This window comes from Motacilla alba, chromosome 12 (assembly GCF_015832195.1).
Source record: "Motacilla alba alba isolate MOTALB_02 chromosome 12, Motacilla_alba_V1.0_pri, whole genome shotgun sequence".
Classification (NCBI taxonomy): Eukaryota; Metazoa; Chordata; class Aves; order Passeriformes; family Motacillidae; genus Motacilla; species Motacilla alba.
The window spans coordinates 20,279,106-20,305,207 of NC_052027.1; the positions used below are offsets into that span (position 1 = coordinate 20,279,106).

Sequence of the window (26,102 nt, forward strand, 5' to 3'; positions counted from 1 at the left end):
TGAATTCAGATTAGTTGTCCTTTTAGAAAGGCTGAGAAATAAAATCCTTAAAACTTACTTGGGAATCCTGAGGCAGAACATCTTCCTTTCCACGAACTAGGTTTCCACTACAGGATGGGGAAGGGACATTCCACAATTAACAGGTTCCAAACTTGCAGCCAAACTTTTCCCCTTGTGCTTCCCACTGCTCTCCCTGTCCCTGCTCCTGGGCTGTGTTTCCTCTGCCCCATCCAGGTTGTCCCTGTGCCCAGTGCTGCCCTGGCAGCATACATGAAAAGATGGATTTTCCTTTGAGGGCTGCATTGTCCTGCACCTGTGTGCATTTCAGTACCATTGTAAGCTCCCTCCCCACGTAAAAACAGAGCTCCTCTATCCGGGAGCACAAAGACCAAGCTGTTGTGGGGGGAGGAATATCCACAAACCCGTAAATCTTCCCCCTTCTCCTGTTTTTTCTCCGTGCTATTCAAGCCCATTTAGCAAATGACCAATTAACTCCACATTCATGGCACATCCTGATGGGCCCGATTTCTCCTATCTAAGGTGACACAGCCAAATTTCTAAATACTTTCCAGTTGAATGCAGCATTTGGTTTTCCTTGCTCTTTAATTCATGGTTCCCAAATTGTTATTCCAGTTATTCAACAAATTGACAGCTTTTTTTCCCTTTTTTTTCTCTCCATTTTCTCATCAGCAATATTGTAAAATATAGGGGAAATTTGTACCAAATTGAATACCTTGTGCATCCAGTTTTTTATTATTGTGAGTAAAACTGTTTAAAGATATTTGTCCTTCAATAATTATTCTGCTAGCTGTACATGACACATCACTGCATAGGGAAATTTACAGGAAGCAGGAGTTTTGCACATTACTTTTCTATAGTAAAAACATGCTGCAAAAGTAATAACTTGTAAAAGAACTCTAATTAGTGAGGAAAACACAATTTTAACTATGATATGGTATTCACTAAATCCAAGCGCACTACAAACTGGGGGGGAGAGTCCAATGTTAAATGCTAGATCTGAATTATTCAACCATAATACAGTTATAATGAACATACCTACTGTATGTGGCTGCATTTTAAATCCAGTTGTATGGAATTGAGGAGGACTAAGAGCAGTGACCCAATGAAAATTGACAAGTCATAAGATTGCAAGTAAATGACATTAATAACTTTATTTTGATATCCCATTCTGGTGCCTGAATTGAATAAAAATTCTATTTCGTGTTAAGTGGCAGGTCTGCAAAGAAACTGTGCATTAACCCCTGATATACATTGCTAGGATTAGGTACGGCATGGGCTTGTGTTCTTAAATAATATATATACAAGGAGTGAGTTAAAACCCAAGTCCTAACAGGTAGGTTGTCAAACTTTGCAGCATCTTTTGAGATGCTTCTGTTTCCCTTCTCAGAAATTCTCTGTTTTCACAGTGTTGGGTGGGAGTTTTGCCTGAGAAGGATCTGTGCACACGGGACAGAGGTGTCTCACCTACCCCTGGTGGCACTTGCTGCTTTGCAGGGAGTCAGTGGCACATTCCCATCACTGATGCCTCATTAACAGGGGCGATCCTGCAGTCTGGAAGGAGCAGAGAACCTGATCTGTCCCAGACAATGTGCAATATCATCTGTAACGCTGGGCCACATTTCTCACCCAGTGAAAAACAATGTTAGAATTAGACATGGCTTTTTATGAGCCACACATGAGTTAAGCAGTAGGAACAGAATGATTTTAAATGCAGAGAAATATTTACCACTCGAATGTCTGAAGAAATCAGCAGTGATAAAAAGGAAATACCACAGTGCAAAACAGCTTAGGCTCTGAAAAACAAGTGAGTAGTCTTTAAATTTGCCTCTTTAAACTCATCCAAATGTTTTCCTGTATTTCTGCGCTCTGGCCTTTGGAGTGGGGGAAAGAATAATGTAAATGCCAAAAGGAGCTGGACAAAAAGTAAGCTTTGTATCCTATCTATGAGAATCAGACGATGTGTGTCATGCAAGTTATTACAGTCACAGTCTACAGTCTTGTCCTGATGGGAATCAGATTTGACAGCAGCACAAAGCAGAGGTTTAACTGACAGCACACACAGCACATTTGCGAGTCATAACGCCACAGTTTAATGACTGACGCATGTGGGAAGCTAATTCGGATTTTTTTTTCTTGAATGGGATAAATGAGCATCCAGTTAATACCAATCATGAATTCAAGCCATGTGACAAAATTGGTGCTACATACCCTGTTCTTGTTTTGCATATTCTGCAAACTGAGCTGCAGGAAAAGAGCCAGGAGAGAAAGTTCATCCTACTTTCTGATACATCCACCAATTGCAGCTGAATGCATCCAGCTTGCTGCTGTTGTGTTCACAAACTAATTACCCTTTCTCTGTTAAATAGCCTAAGAATTACAAATTGTATGCCTGTTTTGAGAAAAAGTACAGGTTGAACAAGCAGACGTAGTATAAATAAAATATTTATATAAAAATAGTCTCTTACAAAATATACTCTCTTATCCTATGGTTGATTTTTTCCAAAAGATGGAATTTTGCCTGGATTTTCTTAATTTTAGACATATTCCAAACAGGATTTTATTAATTTTTCTTTCTTTAATCAAAGAAAAAATAAAACTGCAAAACTGGTAAAGATTTGTAACCCCTACCACTCCACTTTTGTTCCAGACAACTAGCAGCAAACAGGAGGAAACAAACGAACAAAAACCCCCAAATACAGTGTGTTTGTGTATGTACATATATATAAAGACGCCAGCTTTTGTCCTTAAACATCCAGTACTGTAGAACATATTCTGCAAGTCCAACTAATAGAAATATCCTAGTCAAGAGTAATATGTACAGCTCCAGTGTTTCCTTGCTGATCCTACAAAATTATTCCACAAAGAAAGCCAGCTATCTACTTTAATTGCAGAATAGTTCCAGAAAGGTTTGTAAAGTTCTTCTTTTAATTAAATAAATTAATATTAGTTTTATCTGAATAAATTGTTAAATATTGTTATTATTATGCCCAAGTGTCCCAAATCCCTGTGCTAAAATCTGCAGCTCACACACACAAGAGAAAGGCAGATAAAGCAGTGTCTACAGAACCCTTCCACAGTTCTTCTTGCTGCAGCAAGTGCTGTGAAGCGGAAAGATGGGCAAGATCAGTAGAAGCTTTTCACGAGTGTGGAAGCCTAAATCTGTGTTATCCACACACTACCACGGGCAATTCACGGGGAGGCTCTGTCCATCCCATCCTGTGCAAAGCCCTTTTGTAGGGATTTCTCCCCTACCCCTCCCTGCTCCTTGTACACAGAGGTGTTTGACCATCCCTTTCCCAAACCAAGAGTTCGTTGCCACACCCAGAGATTCCTCCCTGGCCGGTGTCTTTCCACAAGGCAGCCAGGGCTCCTTCCTCCCGAGGGGCAGGCTCACTGAGATGATCCTTTTCTCTCTCTTTCATGTCTCTGGTGGCCCGGGGAGGAGTTTTCTTGGTTTTGTTTCTTGGCTGACTTTGTAAGAGTCTGAAATGTGTATCCACATAAGCAACGAAACATGAGGGGAGAAGAGAGGGCTCCGTTCGTAAGCATCTCGTCAGGGAGAGCAGCTCTTCCCGCAGTTCCGCTCAGCCACATCGAGCGCACGTGCAAATGTATCCAGGCCGGGGAGCGGCCGGGGCAGGTGCTCACTTACAGGTGTACACCTCTGTCCTCTCGCTGCACGTGTTGCATTTCACGTAGCAGCACCAGTGGAACTTGCAGTTGCACTGCCACACCCTGGAGTACTGGTGGGTGTTGTAGCCGCGGCCGCAGCACATCAGGTCACAGCCGTTGGACTGCTGCGCCGTCTTGTTGCACATCCTGCCCTGTGTGCCCACGCTGCCTGTCACCGGGTCCTCCTCGCAGTAGTTGGGGGATTTCTCGATGTACACCAGGTCTGTGTCCATGGGTTTGCGGTAGGAAAGGGGCTTCTTGATCTTGAGGAAGGTGGGGCGCTTGTTGCGGCTGGCCCTGACGGGCTCCACCTGCACGGCCTCGTTGTACTTGTCCTTGAGGATATAGCCCAGCTCCCGGAACTTGGGCAGCGTTGTCCAGCAGGTTTTAGTGGTGCAGGACCCTGAGACCCCGTGGCACTTGCACTCTAACTTCATGTTTTCCTCCAGGATCTGTGGTTAGAAGAACAAAAAAGGATGCATTAACAGCAGGGCTGTTAGATGGACACCGGGTGACACTCAGGGATGGGCTTGTTCTGCACTGGGAGCTGCCACCGCACACAGGTCACGCTGCTGTCCCGGGCAGCAAATGCTCATCAGTATGACCCAGTTCTGCCTGCAGAGCTGATTCCCCTTCTGCACTGTGAGTTCAGCAGGGAGGATAACTCTGCCTAACTCCACAACTGAGGGACCAAAGCTGGAATGGGACCCTCCTGAGGCACAGCTTTTTTTCAGTAGGATTGCCCCGTGCCCGACACTTTCCTTTTGAAGCTAACAAGCCTCATCTTCCCTTCTGCCTTCACATCCCCTGAAACTCTGTCCCTGTATCTTCTCCTGCTGTTTACCAGCCCAGTCTTGGCCAAATAAAACTGGAGTCCACCTTAGTTCCTGCTCTGAGTCCTGGGCCCTGCAGCTGACCCCAAGCAGCAGTGACGTTGGGATAACGCAAGCAAACACACCTAATTCCAGCAATTAATTTCCCACTGTCTTTTACTTGAAAGAGGCCACAATAATTTTGATGATGAAACTCTGCCTAACCTGGCAGAGCCCAGCACTGGAAAGCCCAGCCAGAGGGATTATCAGGGCTCAGGGAGTGGTCACATCATTTTTCCCCTGAGAAAACCCAGCTGATTCATGCAGCTCCAAACTTGGGCAGCTGGTCAGTGATATGGAAATTGGAATTAACCCTTTGTTACAGCCTCTTCCTTCAGTTTGAGGTGTTTGGAAACAGCAGACACTGTCACTGGCCATTTTCAGCAGAAAACAGCAGCCTGCACTGAAGGAGCCAAGTCTGGCTTCTAGGCTGGACACGTGTGGCGACCTTGAGCCTAAAACCTCAGTGTGAGCTCGGGGTGGCAAGGACAGAGCCCTGACCTAAGGAAGGTGTCCCTGCCCACAGAACGAGGGTTAGAATTAGATGAAGTTTAAGATCTCTTCCTATGCAAATCATTGCGTGGTTCTGTGATTTTTTTGATTCCATGAAATAGCTTTATTTTTATTTTAGTCTATGAGCAGATTGTCAGCACACGTGGTCTGAAGACAGGATCACAACCCCCAAAAGCACAGGTCCAAGCCTTCGACACAAGTGAACTCAGCACGTGCTAGGTCACATTTTGTGCTACTGATTTAAAATCAGCTTCTCATGCAAACGATCTAATGACTGCCCTAAAACTCAGATGTGAGAAAATTCCATATTCTGATCTACATCTTAACTTCTGCTCAAGCTTTGGCTTTATCTTGTTATCTTGAGTTTCTCTCTCAGCCACTGCATACTTCTTTTATTGCTCACTCATTCATAAGGCAGGACACTTGGAAGATAGATGAGGAGATGGAAAAGGAGTTATAGCACAGAAACCGGAAAAATAACATAAATTCCTTTAGCCTCATTTGTACCTTTTTAAAAGCTCTCTTTTTTGAAATTGAAACTAGCCAGGGATGCATTTTTCAGCCCTAATTCAATCACTGCTCTTGTCGAAGGGGCTGGCCTTACATCCCGGTAAGATGTTCAAACTTGCAACAAAGTATTTCCAATCTGCCACGGGGATCCGCCAAAGCTTGGAGCATTAACACAAAACACATCATGTGCCATCTATCCCGGCAGGGTTTTTGCACTGAAGTGTAGTTAAGTAACCTAAATTGCCTTTTGGTTTATTTCATTACCATCCCATTTAGAGCCAGCAGTCTCTGAGGGATGGGGGCTCCTCGAGAAGGGATGGGGGCTCCTCAGGAAGGGATGGGGGCTCCTCGGGGCAGCCTCGTGTCCTGGGCTGGGCTCCTGCCCCGGCCACAGCACCCCAGCCCCAGCCAGCCCTGCTCTGCAGCTCTCAGCCACGCCTGGCCACAGGCACTCGGGGTTAAAAGGGCTGCTTTCGAACAAAAGTTTGAGCAACACCAGCTGAGCCCCAGTGCCAGGGGTCCTTCCTAGAGGTCCAAAAACACCTGGAAGGGGATGGGAAGGAGCAGACAGGTGAGAAAGTTCTGCTTTATTGTTCTCTCTCCCATTTATCATTTCTGTATTTTCCTAAGGTTTACTGGCTCCCTCTCCCTTTCTCTCTGCTCTTGTCAGAGGTGCCAGAGGTTCCAGACTCTCTGCTGGAATCTCTCTGGCACATCTACCTCATTTGTGTCCCCTGCCCTCTGCAGCTGAGCTGTCCCCTCCAGACCCACCTCCTCTAACGCACCCTCTCCACCTGTAGCTCACAGCCCTTTTGTTGCTTCTGTCCTTGTACACAAATCCATCCTCCTCTCTGGGCTTTCAGGGCCATGTCCTGCAAATCCAGCAAGGCTGAATTGGCTCCACAGCCTGTAGAAATGAGGCTACATGGAACCTGAACTGTCTGGCCTCAGCAAAAGCAAACCCTGCAGTGGTGATTTGATGGTTCTGTTGTACTCTGATAGCAGGCGCTCGGACTATTTGTTTTACATTAAAATATGTGGATGGTGGTATTTTAATACTATTATAGTATTCCAGTACCCTCTGATGAATCAGTGCCTGTGATACGGGATTCTTTGGGTAGGGATAGCAGACCACAGTCTTTTCCTTGGTTTCCTTCCCTTAAAAACTTGGTCTTTGTTAAAACCAGAAAGCACTCTTCACCTTTTATTTCAGGATTTGTTTCTTTGAAGGAATTATCCAGCAGCTCATACTTTTTACATCAGATTTAAACTTTAGGTGTCTTATAGACTGACTTTTCCTAGAATGTAAGAGCCTGGAGGGCACAAAATGCCAATCCCAGATCCCATGTTTCTTACCAAATGACCATATCCAGCTCCACCAGCCATGGGAAGTAAATTTGCATGCACCAGTGGTTGCTCTGAACTGGGTCAAATGCAGACAAAGAGCTGGAGTTCTTTCAGCTTTGTCCACTTTTTCTTTGAGCTTCTACAGCAAACTGTCAGTACTTGCTTCTCCCCCCGTCTCCCTTTGCCATTTGCCTCTGGGAAATAGTTTGTGTGGGGAGAGCTGGGCTGGCTCTCCCTGCTGATGTTATCTCCAGATGCAGCACCTTTGGGCACTGCTATTGGGAGCACAACATGTTTGCTCTCCCCCTTTAGCTCTGCAGGGAACGTGTGGGGTTGGCCATGGGAAAGTGGCAGCAGCAGCCCAGAGCTGCAGGGGCTGTTCCAGCTCCATGGCCCAGGAGCTGCAGGGGCTGTTCCATCTCCATGGCTCGGGAGCTGCAGGGGCTGTTCCAGCTCCATGGCCCAGGAGCTGCAGGGGCTGTTCCATCTCCATGGCTCGGGAGCTGCAGGGGCTGTTCCAGCTCCATGGCCCAGGAGCTGCAGGGGCTGTTCCAGCTCCATGGCCCAGGAGCTGCAGGGGCTGTTCCAGCTCCATGGCCCAGGAGCTGCAGGGGCTGTTCCAGCTCCATGGCCCAGGAGCTGCAGGGGCTGTTCCAGCTCCATGGCCCAGGAGCTGCAGGGGCTGTTCCATCTCCATGGCTCGGGAGCTGCAGGGGCTGTTCCAGCTCCATTGCCCAGGAGCTGCAGGGGCTGTTCCAGCTCCATGGCCCAGGAGCTGCAGGGGCTGTTCCAGCTCCATGGCACAGGAGCTGCAGGGGCTGTTCCAGCTCCATGGCCCTGGAGCCTGGCTGGGGCAGGCTCAGCCAGGGCTCCTGGCTGTCCCACCCTGCTGTGGGGCACATGGAGAGCTGGTTCTGTGCCTGGCATGCTCAGACACAGCACTCACATCCATGCAGGGCTTTTCTCAGCCCGCAGTCTCTCCTGTCAGGCTCACTCAGTGCTGTGTCCTGGGCTCCCAGCACCAAAGCGGCTGAGTTCCCCAAGGACCCCACACGTGGGGTCAGGGACTGCCTAGCCCCAGCTCAGAGAGAGCTCTGCAGCCCTTGATGCCAAAGCTGTGCTGAAGGACCTACATCTCAAATCTGGAGATCATCCCCCCTCCAGCTCACCCCCCCTCCAGTAGGATTCCCATGGGATCAATGCAGGGCCAGGCACCCTGCAAGTGCTGCAGCCAGAATAACCCTGGCCCCAGGCTGCATCTGCAGCTCAGGTAATTAGTGAGATACTGACTCCTGCCCACCAAGGCCATGGTCTTGCCCAATTTTGTCTGACATCAGATTGCCTGGGTCAGGAAATTCCTGTCTCCTGCAAATGTCTGCACACACACCTTCACTAAAGGTCAAGGAAAGTGTGAGTACTGGCAAAATCAGTGAGATTTTCACTCCAGAAAAAAAACATGGCAGGACTTGGAGAGATGCCACAACATTTCTGTGGGCTGGGGAGGGCCATGGGGAGATGCCCCTTTCAGCTGGTGGAAGGTGAGAATTGCTGATTTATATTATCACAGAGGCAATTGTAGCTCCTTGAATACGACAAAGCTCCTCAAACTTTGGGAATAATGTTGAGATACAAGTATTTCTTTTGCTATTGGAAAGATTCATTGAATAAAAAGGATGTTTTAAGCTAATAAAATAAAGCCATGTCTTATTTAGTCTTTCACCAAAATAACGTGAGAACCAAATAATGTGTAGAGTGAGACCAGGAATTGGAAAGGGCACTGGGTAGATGTGTAACACTGACTGGACAGACAGCAAAAGGACCATGTCTCTTAAGGTTATTAGAAAATGTCTCTGCCACTTGTTTTATCCAAGTGTGAGATTATTCTCAAAAGGATGCTACTTTTTAAGTAACTTGCAGGACTGTTCTAGCACCAAAACTCTGAAATCTGAGGGCAGTACAAGTAATACCTGGTGGTTTTTGATTGGAAAAAAAGAAAAAGAAAAAGAGAGACCACAAAAAAAGAAACCCTGCTGTCAGAGACAAATCCTATGGAATCTTTGAGAAATGTGAGAAACTGGATAAAAGCCACTCAAATGCAAGTTTAAAATTAGCAAAGGCATACTTAAACAGAAAAGATGGAAAATATTCCTATCAGTGGATGGCTACTAATTATAAACACAGAGCTGCTGTCAGATGTCTTCTGTAGGAGCACATTTTGCACTAACTCCCCTGGCAAACTGACTGGGATGAGCTTGGAAAGGATTGTGTCCCACACTGAGTGACTCATTCCAGACAGGCTTTGATACCTCACTTGAACATCTTATGAAGATCTTATTAAGCACAGCCAAAAGATGTTTTTTCTCATGTTTTTGATAAGTAAATCCGTGCAAAAGAATATCTGAAGCCAGTATCAAATGGCTTTGCTCCGGAACACCACGAGCTGTGACTATCCCAGAAATCCTGCTACCCCAGGCAGGCTGAACCCTTTTCCTCATGACAAGAATTTTTGTGTTTTAAATAAAAAATGAGCAGGGAATCACCACAGCACATGGCCTACATCAATCAAACCACCTTTGCACTTTCCTTGGAATTGGTGTCTCAGGAATATTGGGCAACCTGCTGGTCTGAGGGCTGGTTATGCAGGGAGCCAGGAGCATTTTGATAAATGACACCCTGCTGCAAACACCACAGCTGGGTGGGATTTCCCAACACCACCATCTACCTTCACTAAGGGATATCCTCTTTTAAAGAGCAGAAAAACTTTCTCCAGATTTGAAGCCATGACACCCTGAAAAATGAAAGCTTCAGAAATTTTATACTCTCATAAGTTCAATCTTTTTTTGATCTATTTCTGACCTTTCTCTATGCCACACAAAGCAGGAGATTCCTTTCATTTCTTGTGTGCCCTTTATAGGGTTTCATATTTATTTTTGTACTTTCTGCCTGAAAAATTAGTTGCCCTTTACTTCATCTTTATAAAAAAATTGATCATATGCCAGAATTATCTTTGAAATGCAGCTTCTGTTTCCCCAGCGTGTCAAAGAAGTAAAGAACAAGTATTAGTGAGACTTTCTGCACGGTCACAGTGCTCACGCAATGCTCCCTGCACGTGCAAACAGAATGAGATGTGATCCTCTCTCCCTGGGCAAGTTGTGTTGTTTAAATCATAGAGCTGGTGCCCTTCAGTCACTGCCTAACACTGTGCAGAATAGCAAATGAACAAGAGCAGGGCCAGTAAAAGCTGAGAGGAATGCAGCAAAAAATATTTTCTCCTGCATATTTTTCTTATACTTCTGATAACCTCTGTGACTTGCTGTAGACTAAATCAATTTATCACAACTTCTGGGTCCAGAAAGTAAATTTCACAGAATGCTTTTATAGTTGTTATTTTTGAAGAATAACTGAGCTTGGAACACAAAGGAAATGACTTGTTTCGAAAGGTGAGATTTAATGAGATGGATTCTCACACAACCTAATTAATGCTCTTCTCAAACATAAGGCCTGGCCCTTACCTTTTTTCAAGCTGTAGGAGCTGCTCTGTGAAACAAAACAAGGTGTCATGATACCTCAGGGCCACAGAAACATTTAAGGGGGAAAAGCCCTCCCACACCATCCAGTCCAAGCTGTGTCTGATCCTCATCTTGTCCCCAGCCCAGAGCCCTGAGTGCCACATCCAGGGTGTCCTTGGACACCTCCAGGGATGGGGACTCCAAACCTCCCTGGGCAGTCCCTGCTGGTGTTTAACAATGCCTTCCATGAAGAAATTCATCCTGAGAATTCAGATTTTTCCTCAGCATTCTGGCACTGAGGGGTCCTTCTAGGAGAACACCTTATCTGCTCCTGGGATACACTTCTGCCCAAGCCCTCTTGGTTTCACAAAAGTAACTGTGCAAGGGGATCCCGTGCCTGTGGCTCGGGCTCTGAGCTTGCCCAGCCCTCAAGAGTTTGCTCTGCAAACCTGATCATATTTTGTGGAAATCAAATGAAGCTCTGAAGTTTGAGTTTGCCTCCACCAGGGTCCTACCTGCAGAGGTAGAGGCCATGATGTGGCAGCCCCTGATGCTGACAGCTCAGCATCTATAGGGGTTTGAGAGGAGTGACACCCCCAAAATCCCCTGTGCCCCTGGGATCAGGCTTTCCTGCCTCAGGTGTCCCCAGGTGCTCTCTCCTCTCCTCTCCTCTCCTCTCCTCTCCTCTCCTCTCCTCTCCTCTCCTCTCCTCTCCTCTCCTCTCCTCTCCTCTCCTCTCCTCTCCTCTCCTCTCCTCTCCTCTCCTCTCCTCTCCTCTCCTCTCCTCTCCTCTCCTCTCTTCCCTCACCCTGTCCCTTCCCCACCGCATCTGGTAACAGCTGCAGGACCCTGGGACCCCTCTCCTTCTCAGCTCTCTCCCATTCCAGCTCTCCCCAGACAGAAAGGACCTGCACTCTCATCTTTCTTTGGTCATCAAAATGCAAATAAAAGCCATTAATGCCCAAGCTGGAGCCTCGGGTTGGTTTTCCCACACTTTGAAGGGACATGGCTGGGATAAAGTTCCTGTTTTCTGTGTTTTCTGTGGTGCATTCGGTGCAAAACCTCCTCACCACCCTTTCACAGGAAATGCTGTTAGAAAACTACAAATTTCAACTGCAAATTTCCAAATTAATGCTTAGTTAGGTCTTACATCAGGACAGAGTCTGACAGCAGCATTTTCCCAGTATGTGTTGGAAGTAGCTGGGAAAAGGGGGGATCCTGGTGTGGCACTTTGTGCTTTCTCAGCTGCTGATGACAAAGGCTCACTATTTGAAAGGTGGCCTGGCAGTTTATTGAGGGGTCACTGTTGTTCTGGCTCCTGGGTACAGCTGCCTGAAGCACCACTTGCCTTTTGGTTCTGAGGGGTTTTCTATTTAAAAGAAAAGCAAATCTTTCAACAGAAAAAATGGAAATAATTTGAAAACATAACTCTCAATGGGTTTGATAAACTACTTGTTTTTGAAAAGTAACTCTTGTGAGACATCTTATCACCTAGATTAGACTGGATCAATGCAGTGCCAAGTAAGTGTCATCATGAAGGAAGTTTGAAGATCTGTCATAAAAAGGAACTTGGAAAAAAGAGTTCTGAAAAAAATCTGGTTTCTTTTAATGTGCTTTCACTTGTTATTATTAGAATTTAGCTGAATTGTCTTAAAGACATTCAACATGGGATTTTATATTCTATCATTAAATGAAAATGGGATTCCCTAGCCCCTTACTGAAATGGGATTGTGAGATTAAGGGAAAATTTATCTAGGATCATTACTTGCTGCTGTCCAAGCAAAACTGACACTATAGACATGATGGATTTTAGGTTGTGAAATACTGAACAATCTTGTTGTCTGGCCTACCTGAGCACTTTGTAGGATGAAGCTGAAATACGCTGGGAATGGGGGTGGTGGCACAGAATTACAGATAGAGTTGTTGGTTATGTTATCTAGCTTTCCTTCCTATCACTACATAAGTTTTCCACAGTACATATCTTCCTTTCCAAAAAGATACTGGATAGAAGGTTCATGCCAGAAGTTAATAAAAGATGATGATCGAGGAGTTTTGGAAATGAAGAAACAGCATGGTGCTCACTGACACTGAGACACTAAGTTTAGAAAGAAAATGAGGCAGCAATTTTTCTGCCTTTTGACATGCTACCCACATAACATTTCTTCTTAGGTCACATCTACCTCCCTTACATTCTGGTCACCAGTTAAAAATCACCCTAAAATACTGAAACTTCCAATCAGGATTCTCTAAAATAGTGACCTGTGTGGTATTTTGCTATGTATTAAAAATGGCATGGATGTCCATTGTTAAAAACATCATTTTCCTTAATCCCTGCTTCACCCTACAAGCCCATCCCTGCAGTCAATGCATGAATCAGAACAGTGAAGTCAATGAAATCCAAGCTGAGCCATGTCTGCTGACCCTGACCCCTTCAAAGCCAATGCAATCCTTCCAGCATCCTACATCCAGAGTGTCTGCTCTAAGTTTTGATCTTGGGACAGTGATCTTCATCCATTCTCTGGGCTTCTGAACTAAGATGGCATTAAGAAAGGAATTGTGCTTGTAGTTTATGTTTTAGCATGATATTTCTGAAGAAATGGGAAACACCCCCAGGTAAGAGGAACTGAATTTAATTATGCTCCTCAGTTTGGGTACACAACAAGTTAAATTCTTGGGGTTATTCAGACAAGGACGTCACTGCTGCCTCTTGCTTTGGGCTTTGTCATGGAGCCTGAGTCATTCTGCACATAAAAACGATGCAGGGAAAACAAGAAATGACACAACTGGAATTTGTCCTCGTCACAGCGGATTCACACAGTGAGGAATGACCCAGGCCTGACTCATTCCCTGAAATTCACCTTCTATGGGACCCTCCCCAGTGGAGGGGAAGCTCTCCAGTGAAGTGGTGCTGGCAGTAAAGGATTGTGTATAAAGAACTGGGAGCCACTAGGTAGAGCTTTTTGACAAATGCTGAAGTTGTCGAGAGGAAAGTTTCCAAAGAGTGATGGAAACCAAGAGAGCAGCCTGGCTAGTTCCAGACAAGTAATCAGGAAACACCTCTTGTGCTAAACTAACAAAGCCAGCTACTGGCAGGAGCATGAGCTGCAGAATATTATCACTTCATATTGCTTCCAAACATTTCCAACCAATAGCCACACACAGTTAATTATAGGTTCATTTGGTTGCATACCAAACTGTGAGAGTTAACCCTAGGGTACCCAGCAGATGATACTACAGAGGACATTATTCATCATGCTGGAAAATGTCTATAAATTTTAGCTCTCCAAGACAGTAGTTTTAGTTGAAAGGGATGTTCTTCCTTTCTATCGGCCTTTTTAGGTAATGTCAAAGTAATTCTCCATCAATTTTGCAGTACTGCCTTTATAAAAACACAAAGTTTCTTACCTCAACTTCTTCATTAACCCCTTTGGTCTAGAACAAAACATGAGCTATGCTTGTATTTGATACACAGAGACATATTTAAACATCAGTCCTAACACTGTTCACAGCTCAGTAAATGGCACTGGAGAGGCACCCATGGCCTGCTTTGCCTACCTGCCATTTGTTGACCTGGGAAGAGCACCTGAGCTACCTCACACCCACTCCCATTCCCTTCCTTCTCCCAGCCCCACTGTTCTCCAGGGATAACACCACCTGGGCTGTGGCAGAGGCTCCAAGCCCATTGCCACGGGTGGTTGTACTCTGGGTGGGATCTCACCAGATTGGCACATCAAGCCACAGCTGCTCAGGGAAGTGAGAGCCATTCCTGTCAGTTTAAAAGAAATGTCTCATTATTCCTCCAGATAATCTCCACGCAATTTTGTTAGTTATTGGAAAGCAGAAGCTGGATCACAATGACAGAGAGTATATTATGAACAGACTTCCACACATTTTGTGTTTACAGTTCAAAATACTCCTGCTATCATAAAGTAACATGATTTTGGTGTTAATTGCAATATTACAAAGATGACTTTCTAATTAACTTTAATCCATGAGTGCCTTTCCCCTCCTGCTGCAGTTGGGGCAATACATCCTCACTTCCATGTTTTCAAATAGCTCCCACTTATCAGCAATAAGATCCTACCAGCAGAGCCTCTCTCTGCAGCCCCGCAGCTGCCAAGAGCAGCATGCCCAGACCCAGGCCAAGAATTTTAACAGGGATCTTCTGGCCTGTTCTCAATGAAAATTTGCTCCTATGAAGAAGAAAGTGGAATTTCCTAAATTTATGTATAATGCTGAGTGCAGTCTAAGCACAGGGTGCCCAGGGGAGCTGTGGCTGCCCCTGCATCCCCGGAAGTGTCCAAGGCCAGGCTGGGACTTGATGGGTTTAAGGTCCTTTCCAACCCCAACCATTCTGTGATTCTCTGATTGTACCATTTTGAGCAATAGTTGAAGCTTTTGTCTTACCAAGGAATCACATGCTAACAGAATTCACTCTTGAGGTGTGCTGTGTGGTTGGATGGGGTTCCCCTGAGCCAGCTCACCCTCACACCACCCCGTGCTCCTGCTTTTTCTGAACTGATCTACCTGCTCAGCAGTTATACACAAGTTCAGCAGCAGCAGCAGCCTACAATGCCTTTGATTGTTCCTGTTTATAAGCCATGCACAAGTGAGTCTTCTCCTTGAGATGGATGTTTTTAACAAAAGGTTAACCAGTTACTCCAGGTCTCCAGTTCAGAAGGCCACAGGATGCCTGTAACAGAGCTAAACACCAGTCCCACCAGAACATGAACCATCAGCTGAAGAAACCATGCATGTCCATAGTGCACCTTTAATGTATTAATCTGATCTCAATCATATAAACCTCTCATTAAGGTACCTTAATAGAAAGCAGAAGTCTGTCAGATCAAATTAAAAAAAAAATCTTAATGCTAAGGTATTACTTAGCATAGTTATTCAAATCTACACTTTTCAGAAAATATTTTAGGACTTTGATTACACCTTTCAGCCTAAATTTGCATTAAGTATAGCAAGGCAGACTTCTCAGTCTGATTCCCTGGGAAAGCAAAGCCTAAGCACTCAGTGTCTGGCTTCCTTCTGCCTTCTCATTTCCCACTGGAAATTTCAAAGTAAATTCAACTAAATATGACAAAGTGTAGATATATTGAAGAAACTTCTGTGAAGGCTTAATCCATGTTTTTTTGGACACATTCTCTTGACTCCTTGATGCCCTTCTTGATTTGCAGGCTATTGTGCCCTCTTGATGGTTAATTGTTCCACGCCTGCAGGATTTATCCACTCAAACATTACAGCATGTGCTGTGGCTCAGGAACATCTCCTGGGGGAGCAGCTCTGTCACAGGGTGTGTGGCTGTCCCCTAACTGTGTGTGGGCTCATTTTTGGTACAGGATCTGGAATGCTGTAGGCAAGGCTAGTTCCCTCAGTGCAGGCCACCAGCCTGCTCCCACGAGAGCCTGGCTGGAGCTCCAGGATGGAGCTGGCTCAGATCTGGGTTACAGCCCATGCCATGGCACTCCTGCTGCTTGACCCAGAGACACCCTTTAGGTGCAGCTCCCTTTCAAGTAGCAGAAGTCTTGGGCTGGTTTCAATAACCAGCACTAATTCAAATTAATCCTGGTGCCTTCTGGCACTAACTGGGCATGAGAGCCAAGCATCCTCCCTGCAGTTCCTTGAAACCTTTCTGTCCTTCCATAGCTCAGTTCTGCATCCTTCCAGTACCAACAGGCCTTGTCTGTGTCCTTGGACTAAAAGGTTGTTCTTCATTCATTGATTTATTAATTGTTTACTTCAAAATACCTGGAAACTCTTTCCATTAAAGCAAAAGTCTGTTTCATTTGTACAGCACATGCTGGCAATTATTTCTCTTGGTGAGAATTCAGGGCTTCATGAGGTCAGAGTTTTCTGCCACCACATGTTTATGAAAAGGTTTGAACCAAACGTTGGTTTAACTTTCAGTTTTACCAAAACCTCTGTTGAGTTACAGGCTTAGCTCAGATAACTGAGTTCATGTTCCTGACTCATCATTGGGGTTCTTGGAAACATTCCTGGAGATACTTTCAGCCCAGGCTCAGGAGGTCTGGGCTGTAACCCCAGAGGATTCCAATTTCACACACCATGGAGCAGAAATCTTGCCCCACATCCTAGTCTTGGGTTTAATTGGTCAGAGATTTAGTGAATGAGGCTGCACAGTGGGAGATCGCCACCAGAACTTGGTGAACACTTTATGTACAAACACGGTCTGTTTCTGCATTAAAAGTGGTCTCAGTGAACTGGCCAAACCATTCGTTTTCTGCTGACTTGGCCAATACCAATCTTCTTTGAGTTTTACTAAAGTGTGAATATGGAAGATCCCAATAGCAGGCGAGGAAATCAGTCTTGGGTTTGGAAACATGAATTTCCAGTGTGACAAATGCCAACTGGAAAAACAGAACAGTTCTCAACCGCTATTTCTGAATTTTTTTCAAAAACTTAGGCCAAAATTCAGGTATGAAGCTCAAAAATCTTGGATTCTGATCTCAAAAACACATCAAGGAGCACAGGTTAATAAAAGCATTACAAGACAGGATAGCCAAGCTCATAGGTCACAGTTAAGGTTAACAGGTGCTGGTTTTTTTCTTGCAACTTTTCATAAGAGTTACAGAATGGCTGGAAGAGACCTCGAAGCCCATCTTGTTCCAACCCCTCAGGTCTTTTTTTTCCATGACCAGGATATGTTTTACAACCCCCAAACACAGCAGGAATCTGCTGTGAGATGATTGTGCTGTGTGAAAGCTGCATATGCTTCAAATCATTATTGTTTTGTTCTGCAACAGGAGAGACACCAAAGACTCTATCAAGACTCCAAAGGTGCTGAAAACCCTGGGAGAAGTGAATAATCTACACAGCACCTATTTTTGTCTAGCTGATATCCCCTCTGAGCACTGAATGGCAAGCGTGGTCCCACGGGAAGTGTTGCTAACTGTCCAAAGAGAAAGGCCAGATTGAATCAGAAATTGTCCAGAAACCTGTGACCCAGCCAGTGGCTTTGCTGAGCAAAGGTGCCCGCTATTAAATTTGGAATTTGAGATCTCTGTTATTTATGAAGAGAGGCTGGCCCTCAGTCCCAGCTCTCTGTCAGCAGCATGACAGACTGTCAGCTCCAGTAATCACACACATGAAATGCATGTTTTGCTCATAATGCCAGAATCCTCTAAAACTGCGACTACAGGCGAGTGATAGCATTTATCATTCCCTAATCTCCAGTGTAAATCAGGAATTCAGTTTTCAACCTCATGAGATATAGGAGGGAGCTAAAAGCCAAAATACAAGTAGGGCCATGTATCACCATTTCTGATTAGCTGAAAGTGCAGAACAAGTGGAATGAAAATTCATTTTTGTGGATTACAGTTCTTGTGCAGTCCAATTCCCTCTCATAATTTAGACCAACATTAATGCTTCCTTTATCTTTACTCTGGGCTGTTGAGAAGATGCAGAGTTTGTCTGTCAAGCTCAGACTTGCTTTAAGACTATTATCTAAAAAGTAGGAAAGCCATAAATAGTGCTTTGATCCTTTCAAACACAAACAAAATGCTCTAAGGCTGCAAGGGATGTGTATTTCTTTTCACACCTAGGAGGCTGCCCAGCAGAGCCTTGGGATGGAGTTGGATGGGATTTTGGAAGCACTCAGCTGCACCCTGTGGTCCCACCAGCCTCAATGGGAGCTTTCCCATTCATTGAACTGGATTTACTCCAAACTCAGAGCTTGGCCTTTCTGGGAATCCTGCTGCCCCAGCCAACGAAACTGCCAGGACAGACTTTGTGGCATTTAAGTCTCCTTTTCTACTTGCACTGAAGTACAGCTGGGGTGCCAAGCCCTGGGGCTGGAGCGTTTGGAGGAAAGGCAAGGACTGAGCACTGGGTGTACCTTGGATGGATGGAACTGGGTCCAGGTCATTGGGTGGACACTCCTCTTTGCCTCCACATCCACATCAGAGGTTTGCCAGAAGATACTTTTACAGATTCTGTCTGATCACAGTGAGGCACAAGCCCTGTGTGTAAACCTTCTCCTCAACATTCTCTGTCTGCCTGGTTTTAATCTAGGCCAAATATTGTACCAGGAGAGCTCCTAGGACACCCTACATAGGCACATCTGCTGCACCCAGCACCACGTTTCCTGGGTTTGTGTGACATTTTAGCAGTGGAGCCATTTTTTTCTCTATTAACACTACTGCTCTGTGAGTGGAAATGCTGTGTGTTGTCCTGGCTGAGCATGGTCTGCAGGATGTTCTGGGCATGGCTGTCTCCAGCACAATGGTGCCATGGCCAGGCTGTAGGTCAAGATCTGCCAACCTCCACTGTCACAGCCCTGACAGTGACAGTGGGGTCTGGCAGAATTGACACTGCCACTATCAACAAGGGGCACCATTCAGCTGAGTGTTTGAGAAGCATCCCGAACATCAAGAATAGGAGTTTCTGAAAAGGAAAATGAGCAACATTTCTGTGCCCATGTCAGAAAAACCAAACCAAACCGAATTAAAAACCAAACCAAAACAAAAAATCCCACCATAAACAAAAACACACTGGAAAAAGTGAAGTGCAATTGCAAAGGCACTGCTAAATCCTGAACTCCAGGAAACATGGCTGGGCTGCTGGTACTCCAATATCCTTTGATTACTGGTGCCAGGGGTGTCAGGGCAGCCTCTCCCAGTCCTGCTTGGCTCAAAGCCACTCTCTGAGACTCCCTGAAGTCTTCAGCAATTGTGAGCAGCTCCAGACACTGGGGCTTTATTCTGGTGGGTGCCATGAGAGCTGTTCCTGCTGATGGAGGAGCAGCAGGGCATGGTGTGGCTCTCTCAGCCAGCTGGGCTCTGTGCAGGCACTGCTCAGGGCCAGCTTGTAGCAGACACATCCTTGTGGAAGGATCTCCTGGCTCCTCTGTGCCTCTGTGTCCCCCTGGCACCCAGCTGTGCCTGCCAAGCAGACCAGCATCCAGATGGTCATCTTTTGGGAGCAGAGCTCCTACAAGGAGCTGCTGGAATGCTGGGGTCCCTCTGCAAGACTGGTCTTCCCCAGTCAGGGCCACTCCAGTGGGGCTGCAAGCCCACAAGTGCGCTCCCCTTTCACTGCATATTTTCATGTGCTTTAAGATTTAGCTCAGGCAGAAATATTAAATCTCCAGAATTTCAGGCCTATATTTAGAAAAATAGAAATGTTATGTTGTTTGGCAGCCTCTTTTATCAGCCTTGTCTCTTTCCTGACATGATGCTCACAGCTTTTTAAGTCATTCATCTGCAGGAGGTTGTGTTCTGTGCTGCTGCCGGTAGTGAGGTGAAAGGGTAATTAAAGAGAAAGGTATTTTGAGAGAGGTAGAAATAGCTGTCCCCTCCAGAGTTAATTGCTGTGGTGACCGCACACCCCACAAGAAGAGGAACATGTTCAGGAAGTCTCATGGTAGCAATGTCCTCCTGAGGCCAGAGAAGCAGCAAGTAAAGAGTGTGGCTTTCCAGGACAGCTCGGGGGAAGCCCTGAGCTCCCCGCTTTCCTAATGCCACTGTGTCACTTCAGCCTTGCTGCAGTTTTTTACAGGATGAAACATTAAACACACCAGTCTATTGTGATCCCTGCATGATCCATTTCAGGAACACCTCCTGGGTGCTCCCAGATTTGCTTGCTGTTTGCAGCAGCTCTGTCAGGCACATCCTCCACATTCTCTGGGAGCCTCAGAGCTGAAGGGGAAATCTGAAATGCTCCCGATGCAGTGGATGGAGAGACATTGCAAAGTTAGTGCACCTACACATGCTTCCAAAGAGAAATGCTGAATAAAAATCCACCTTGATGTGCTCTTGAAGGCAAAAGCCTTCTAATGCAGCCTGTGCCCATGATTTATAACAATGACTCATAATATTGCATTATACTTAATATGATGTAACGCTGATGCAAGATGCCATTTGTGGAATTTCAATGTCACAGGGAAAAAAGAGGAGAGAGCAGTCTGGTCATGTACCTTGCCATGCTGTCAGAATGAAATGCTTACAGCCAGAATGTGTAGAGCCTTTCAGTATCTACTTTGTTATTTTTTAGCAGGATAACCTGGAGAGTAACATTTCTGTTTCCTGGAGTATAAATATCTCTCAGGCATACATTATTGTGTTACTTACAGTAATTCAATCAACTTCATAGTTGAGAAGACAAATCTGCTAACAGACAATTCAGTCTTGCAATTATACCCCCTCACATGGAAGTCTGCAGGGCAAATAAGGATTATGCCTTTAAATTAATTGAAACTTTTTCTCCCTTTTCTGACCCAGCTGTTATGAATTCTCCTCCTGTTCTCACTGTACTGCTTGCTCCTTCCTGCAGTGAATCAGCACTTCAGGAAACACTAATTCAAAGAGGAAAGACACCCACAACTCTGCTTCTGAAGGTCAGGAATTGCTGCTCTCCAGTAGGTTTGACAAATGAGGTGAGGCTCTGGGGCTGCTCAGGGCCAGTTTGGTGGCGTGTTGGTGACCCCTGCTCAGATCTCTGCCCCTGCCCTTCCAGAAGCCTGAGGAACTTGTGCTACACAAGTGAGTCCTGCTGGGTCGTCCCCCCAGACAGACAGAGAAAAACAGAGTCAGAGCCTGTCCTTCAGTGTGAGGAAAGCTGGCCCTGGCTGCAGGACCCACGGGCAGCCCTGGCTGCATTTGTGGTGGGGAACAGCTGGGAATGGGTTGTGTCCCCCACTCTGCTCCCAGGGCTGCTCCTCGCTGCATCCTGGGCATGCCCTGGGGGTTTCCAGGCACTGCACAACCCGAGCTTTTCAGCAAAGGAACAGGGATGTTCTCTACCTTTGACCTTTGAAATCCTCCACATCTGACACCCTTAGTTGTCTCATTTCCAGCAAGAGCTGACAGATTGTGGAATTACAGAGTATCCTGAGCTGGAAGGGACCTTTAGGGATCACCCAGTCAACCCCTGGCCCTGCCCCAAACCCCTGGCCCCTGCACCCAACAATCCCACCGCGGGCATCCCTGAGAGCACTGTCCCAAGGCTCCTGCGGCTCTGGCAGCCCTGGGGCTGTGCCCATTCCCTGGATAACTCTACCCCTGCTCTGACAGAGCTGTGTGTTCAGAGGCTGCTGCTGGCACCCCAGGGAGCACAGAGACATTGCCTGAGTAAAACAGGACTGTGAGAGGCTGGAAAGCCTTGACCTGAGGTCTCAACAAATCCTGGATCAGGCTTTTCCTAGTGGTTCTCTGTGGGTTCATACCCTGCAGTCCCATCTGTGCCCAGTGCTCCCAGTAAGCCCAGCAGACCATTCTCACCCGCCAAGATGGAATGGATTCTTTTATCAGTGGTTCTCAAGAAGACAACTCCATATTGATGGATCTGTGCTTTTCTAGAGTGCATCCTGAACCACCTGCAGCAGATGTCACCTTGAAGAAGGACCTTGTCACAGGTGGGCACAGCACAGTTTCACATTGCAAGACCAAAGAAGTAGAGAGGACTGAGTTTTGAACAGCATAGCAATTCCTACAGGTGGTGGTAAGAAACCAATAAGAACTAATTTATTTTTGGAAGCCTGGTAGGTGCCAGTCTGTCTCCCAAGCACATAAATATCATCAAAACCTAGCCATGGGCGAGTGAAACAAGACAAGAATTTTTAGCCCAGAGGAAAGCCACCATGAATAGATTGTTTGGAGGGTGATAAGATCCATACTGCTCCAAAATGGAGTTCCACCTCACAACAAGGCTGTCTTTGTTGTGGAAGAGTCAGGTTGTGAGAGTCCTGGCATGCCAAATACCTGTAATGGCCTTCCCTGCCAATTGTCTTTAAATACTGTGATCTTTCACACAGGAGCAAAGCCTGAAAGAAATCTCTCAAGCAAAAACATCATTTATTCATTCATTCTCTGCAGGACAGTGGAGCAACAAGCCTCTCCTCAGTCCTGTTACTCTTTCTCTCCCCTGCAGATTTCAAGCAGAGATGTGTTGAAACAAAGATGGGTAATTTTGCTGTGTGAGGATGCAGGAAGAAGCGCAGAGCTATCTCTAGATCAGAGCAGTTCCTGAGCCTGCTGGAGAAATGGCAGATGGCCAGAGATAGCACAAACCACTGCTCTCCCAGATTACAATGTGGAGAGCTGAACCTTCCAGGCACAAGCTTCCAGGACAGCAAATTGTGCACAGAAAGGTGAGAAACACGAGGAGCCTGGTGGGGAGGCTGGGGAGGCTCCTGGAGCCAGCCTTCTCACAGCTACCTCCAGCACCAATGGCCCTCCTCTGCCCAAAGTCCATACCTGGGGGATAACCGAGGTTAAAAATGCATCTTTTCTATTTGTCTGTATTTTTAAGCTTTGCTTTGGGGAAAAATTTCTGGCCGGTAGGCAGTTCCAGCCATGTTTGCACTCTGGTGTAGGCTGGTGTGTCATTGCCTGGGAATCTTTTACTGCTAGCACCCATCAAATACAAGCAGACCTTTCAAGGAAGTAGCTTTGCCACAAAGGTGAAACTCCTCTGCTATTTTTTGTTTCACTGGGTCTGTGCTTATACAGCAGAGCAGACTGTGGGCGTTGGTGCTTCACCAAGCTTTTCAGGATGTGCCTTCATGCTATCAGAAGCTAAGTAATAAAGATCTCAGAACCATTATTTTTGCAAATATTAATGCTCAACCCTTGAGTTATTCTCAGAATTCAGGGTTCATTTTGCCGGTATTGAAGCACAAGTTTTCACACCACAGAGCCAGACACAAGCATTTGGGATACTACACATAGTAAAACCCAGAATCTCACCTATAAAACTCCTACAGTAGCATTAAATTAAAGAGGGGTTAGGCTTTTGTTTGGGGTGGAAATGGCTTTTCTTCAATACAATCTGCCCGTCTCCAGCAAAACTGGAGATGTCTCAGAGCCTGCAGGTAATTACCACAACAAAAATATCATCCACAAATTAACTGCTGCTCCCAACTTCCTTCTCCCATTTGCCTCTAAGTCACACTCACATGATGCTGGAATCAGGACTATTGCATAGGAGGAGGTAAAAGGAGAGCTGAGGAAGCAAGGATTGGCATCCCTGGCAGATGGGCTCCTGCAGGGAGCCCTGCTGGGCTGTACCCGGGGTGTGGGGAGCACACACACAGCCCTGGCTATTCCAGCTGCTGGAATTGGAGCCACAGCCCCACTGTGGACTGCCTGGGAATGCCTGGCCCACAGGGACCTGGGGAGCATAGCTCAGACCAGGTTGGGTCCTGTGCCTGGCCTAGCTGCCACTGGAGATCAGAAACACGGCCAAGGCAGCAAATCCCAGATGTTCAGTGCCTGGGATCCCCAGGAAACCTGCATATGGGAGCTGCTGGAGTCCTGCCTTCCCCAGTGCTGCCTCTGCAGCAGCTGCTCCCAGTCCCAAAGGATGGAGTGAGTGGGAATGCTGCTGTGCTGAACCCAAATCCGTGCCACAGTGTGACACGGAGTGACAAGGACTCAGCCTGAGGTCTTGCTGCTGAAGCCTTTCCCTTCTTGCAGGGGCGGCTCTCACACAAAGAGCAACGTTTGAACAGCAGGGTTGAAAATGATCCCTTTTCAGCTGAGTGAGACATTCATGTCTGAACCTGACAAGACTCCTGCTCACCCACACAGCAGCAGGCAGCTTTTTACCAGAAGTACTGTTTGACTTCTCAGTTAAAACACTTGTTTGATTTTTTTTTTTTTCCTTTCTTACAGCTGCTACTCTTAAAGAGTAACATTTAGACAAATGCTTGATGAGCAGACAGTCCAGCAACCTGCCGAGGTGCCTACTTGTCTACTGTGAATGATGGCAGCACGGCAGCGCCGTGGTTCTGCTGTGCAGGGCATCAAACCCCATCCCAACCCTGGGACGGACACAGGGACAGCAGGGCCACTCACCTTGCGCCCGGCCTCATTGTTGTGCAGGTTCATGAGCGTCCTGGCGTTCTGCTTGATCTCCCGGGCGTCCACGAAGACCTTGGCGAAGCCGATGCCGTAGCGGATGTCGGCGGAGCAGCCGCCCCATTTCCAGCCCTCCTCCTTGTGGTACTGGCCCTGCTTCTCCTTGTCGCAGCCGCAGTCGCTGAGGTTGCCCTGCGTGCAGGCCGCCGTGATGGCGTGCGCCACGCCGGCCGCAATGATGGCGTAGGTGAAGGCGGCCTCCCTGCTCCCTGCAAGGCAGAACAACGTCCGTGAGCAGCGGGCAGGGCCACGGCGGGCACGGCAGGGGAACGAACGGCACCGCCTGCGGGCACACAGCACCGCCTGCTCCTGGAAATGCTGGAAAGCTGCTCCATGAACGGGGCTGTGCTCCTCTGGGACTGACCTGCTGGGTGCTCATCTCTAAAGCAATGGCTCTCCATGAGGCACGGGGAGATCAAGTGTTTTTCAGACTGATGCCTCTAGATTTTGGCTTTTATATGTTTCAAATCCTCTACTGATCAATGTAGAACTCTAAACTCCATACAGAGTGTTAGTTATTGTCTCCACGTTTTGGTCAGACAAAAAATCCTTCTAGGCCTGAAACTCAAGGACATCCTACAGCCTCAGGCTCTGAAAAGTATAAACAAAAGTGAATGAGGAGGAGAAAACTGGGGGTAAATGACTTCATTACCTGCAGCTGTAATTGAAGAATTAACCCCTGATATATAAATGTGCCAAACTTATAATTGTCTGAAAAACTCGTGACCACTGTCCATCCTGGGTGCAGCCTCTGGGAGGCTTCTGGCTGCCATGGTGTCCCTATTAAAGGCCTTTAATAAATACCCACTTTATTCTCTTAGCCTTGCCTAGCCTCTGCTCCAGGGGGCCACTCCAAGGCATCAGGGCAGCTTCATCTCTATATTTCCGGATGCTATTAGAAGTAGACAAACTAAACTTAAAACAAAAGGATGGGGTGGTAAATGTTGGAGCTCAAAAATAAAGAAAGGAAAGGAAAACCAAATATGTGGGCTTGGGAGTTAAATTGTTAAAGCACCCACATTCAACCTTTTAAAAATTCAGCTCGGAAATAGGATTTGATTTAACAATTTAATTCTACACTAAATTTTATTTTTACAGGACGACCACTTCTGTTTGACTTGTGGTCCAAAAACATTTTAACTCAACTGGGATGATTTTTTCACACTGTAGGTGTCAAAAAGTTTTCAACACTGACATCTGTGCTGACTCAATTAAATAAGTCTTGGTTTAATTTCAAAATTTCTCATAAAATGAAGAAAAAATCTTGACCTGTTGTAGGCACCGTAACCAGAGCAAGGTGAAGTAACAGCCTCACCAGAGGGCTCTGAGACAGGGTGGGCCAATATTGCTTTATGCAACAAGGCCATAATGACAGGCTTCTGTTTCCTATGGGGGGGTTCTCACTTTAAGTCTAAGATTTAATTTCTCTTTTTGAAGTTTTGTTGCATCCTGGTGTCTGTATTTCCCACATGTGGACCCTACGGGATGTGTGAGGTTTTGAGGCCAGTTCAGCTGGCTGAGCAGGCCCTTCACAGCCCAAGGAGGTTTGCAGAGGTTGCCCATGTATGTCAAACAACCCTTAAACATTTTTGGATCTCTCAAACCAAGAACTTGTCCTACTCTTATTTCTCCAATGGCAAAACGCACCCTTGTTCAATAGGATCAGAATCAGGCTCTTAATTAGGGGAGTGCAGATGGGAAGATCTGCTTCCCTTCTCCAAGTGCTCCTCAGCTGAGTCCTGGCAGACCTCAGCTGCTGGCAAGAGTCTGTT

General features: G+C 46.3%; 1 protein-coding gene across 1 annotated transcript in view; it reads right to left on the bottom strand.

The window, feature by feature from the left end:
* Positions 1–584: 584 nt before the first annotated feature.
* WNT7A (Wnt family member 7A) overlaps positions 585–26,102 on the bottom strand; it is a 36,593-nt gene continuing 11,075 nt past the window's right edge. Inside the window, exons 3-4 of the mRNA XM_038149521.1 lie at positions 24,268–24,539; positions 585–4,145 (exon numbers count right to left, since the gene is read on the bottom strand). Coding sequence (XP_038005449.1) covers positions 3,666–4,145; positions 24,268–24,539 — 752 coding nt within the window. The 3' untranslated portion in view covers positions 585–3,665. The remainder of the gene's footprint in view (positions 4,146–24,267; positions 24,540–26,102) is intronic.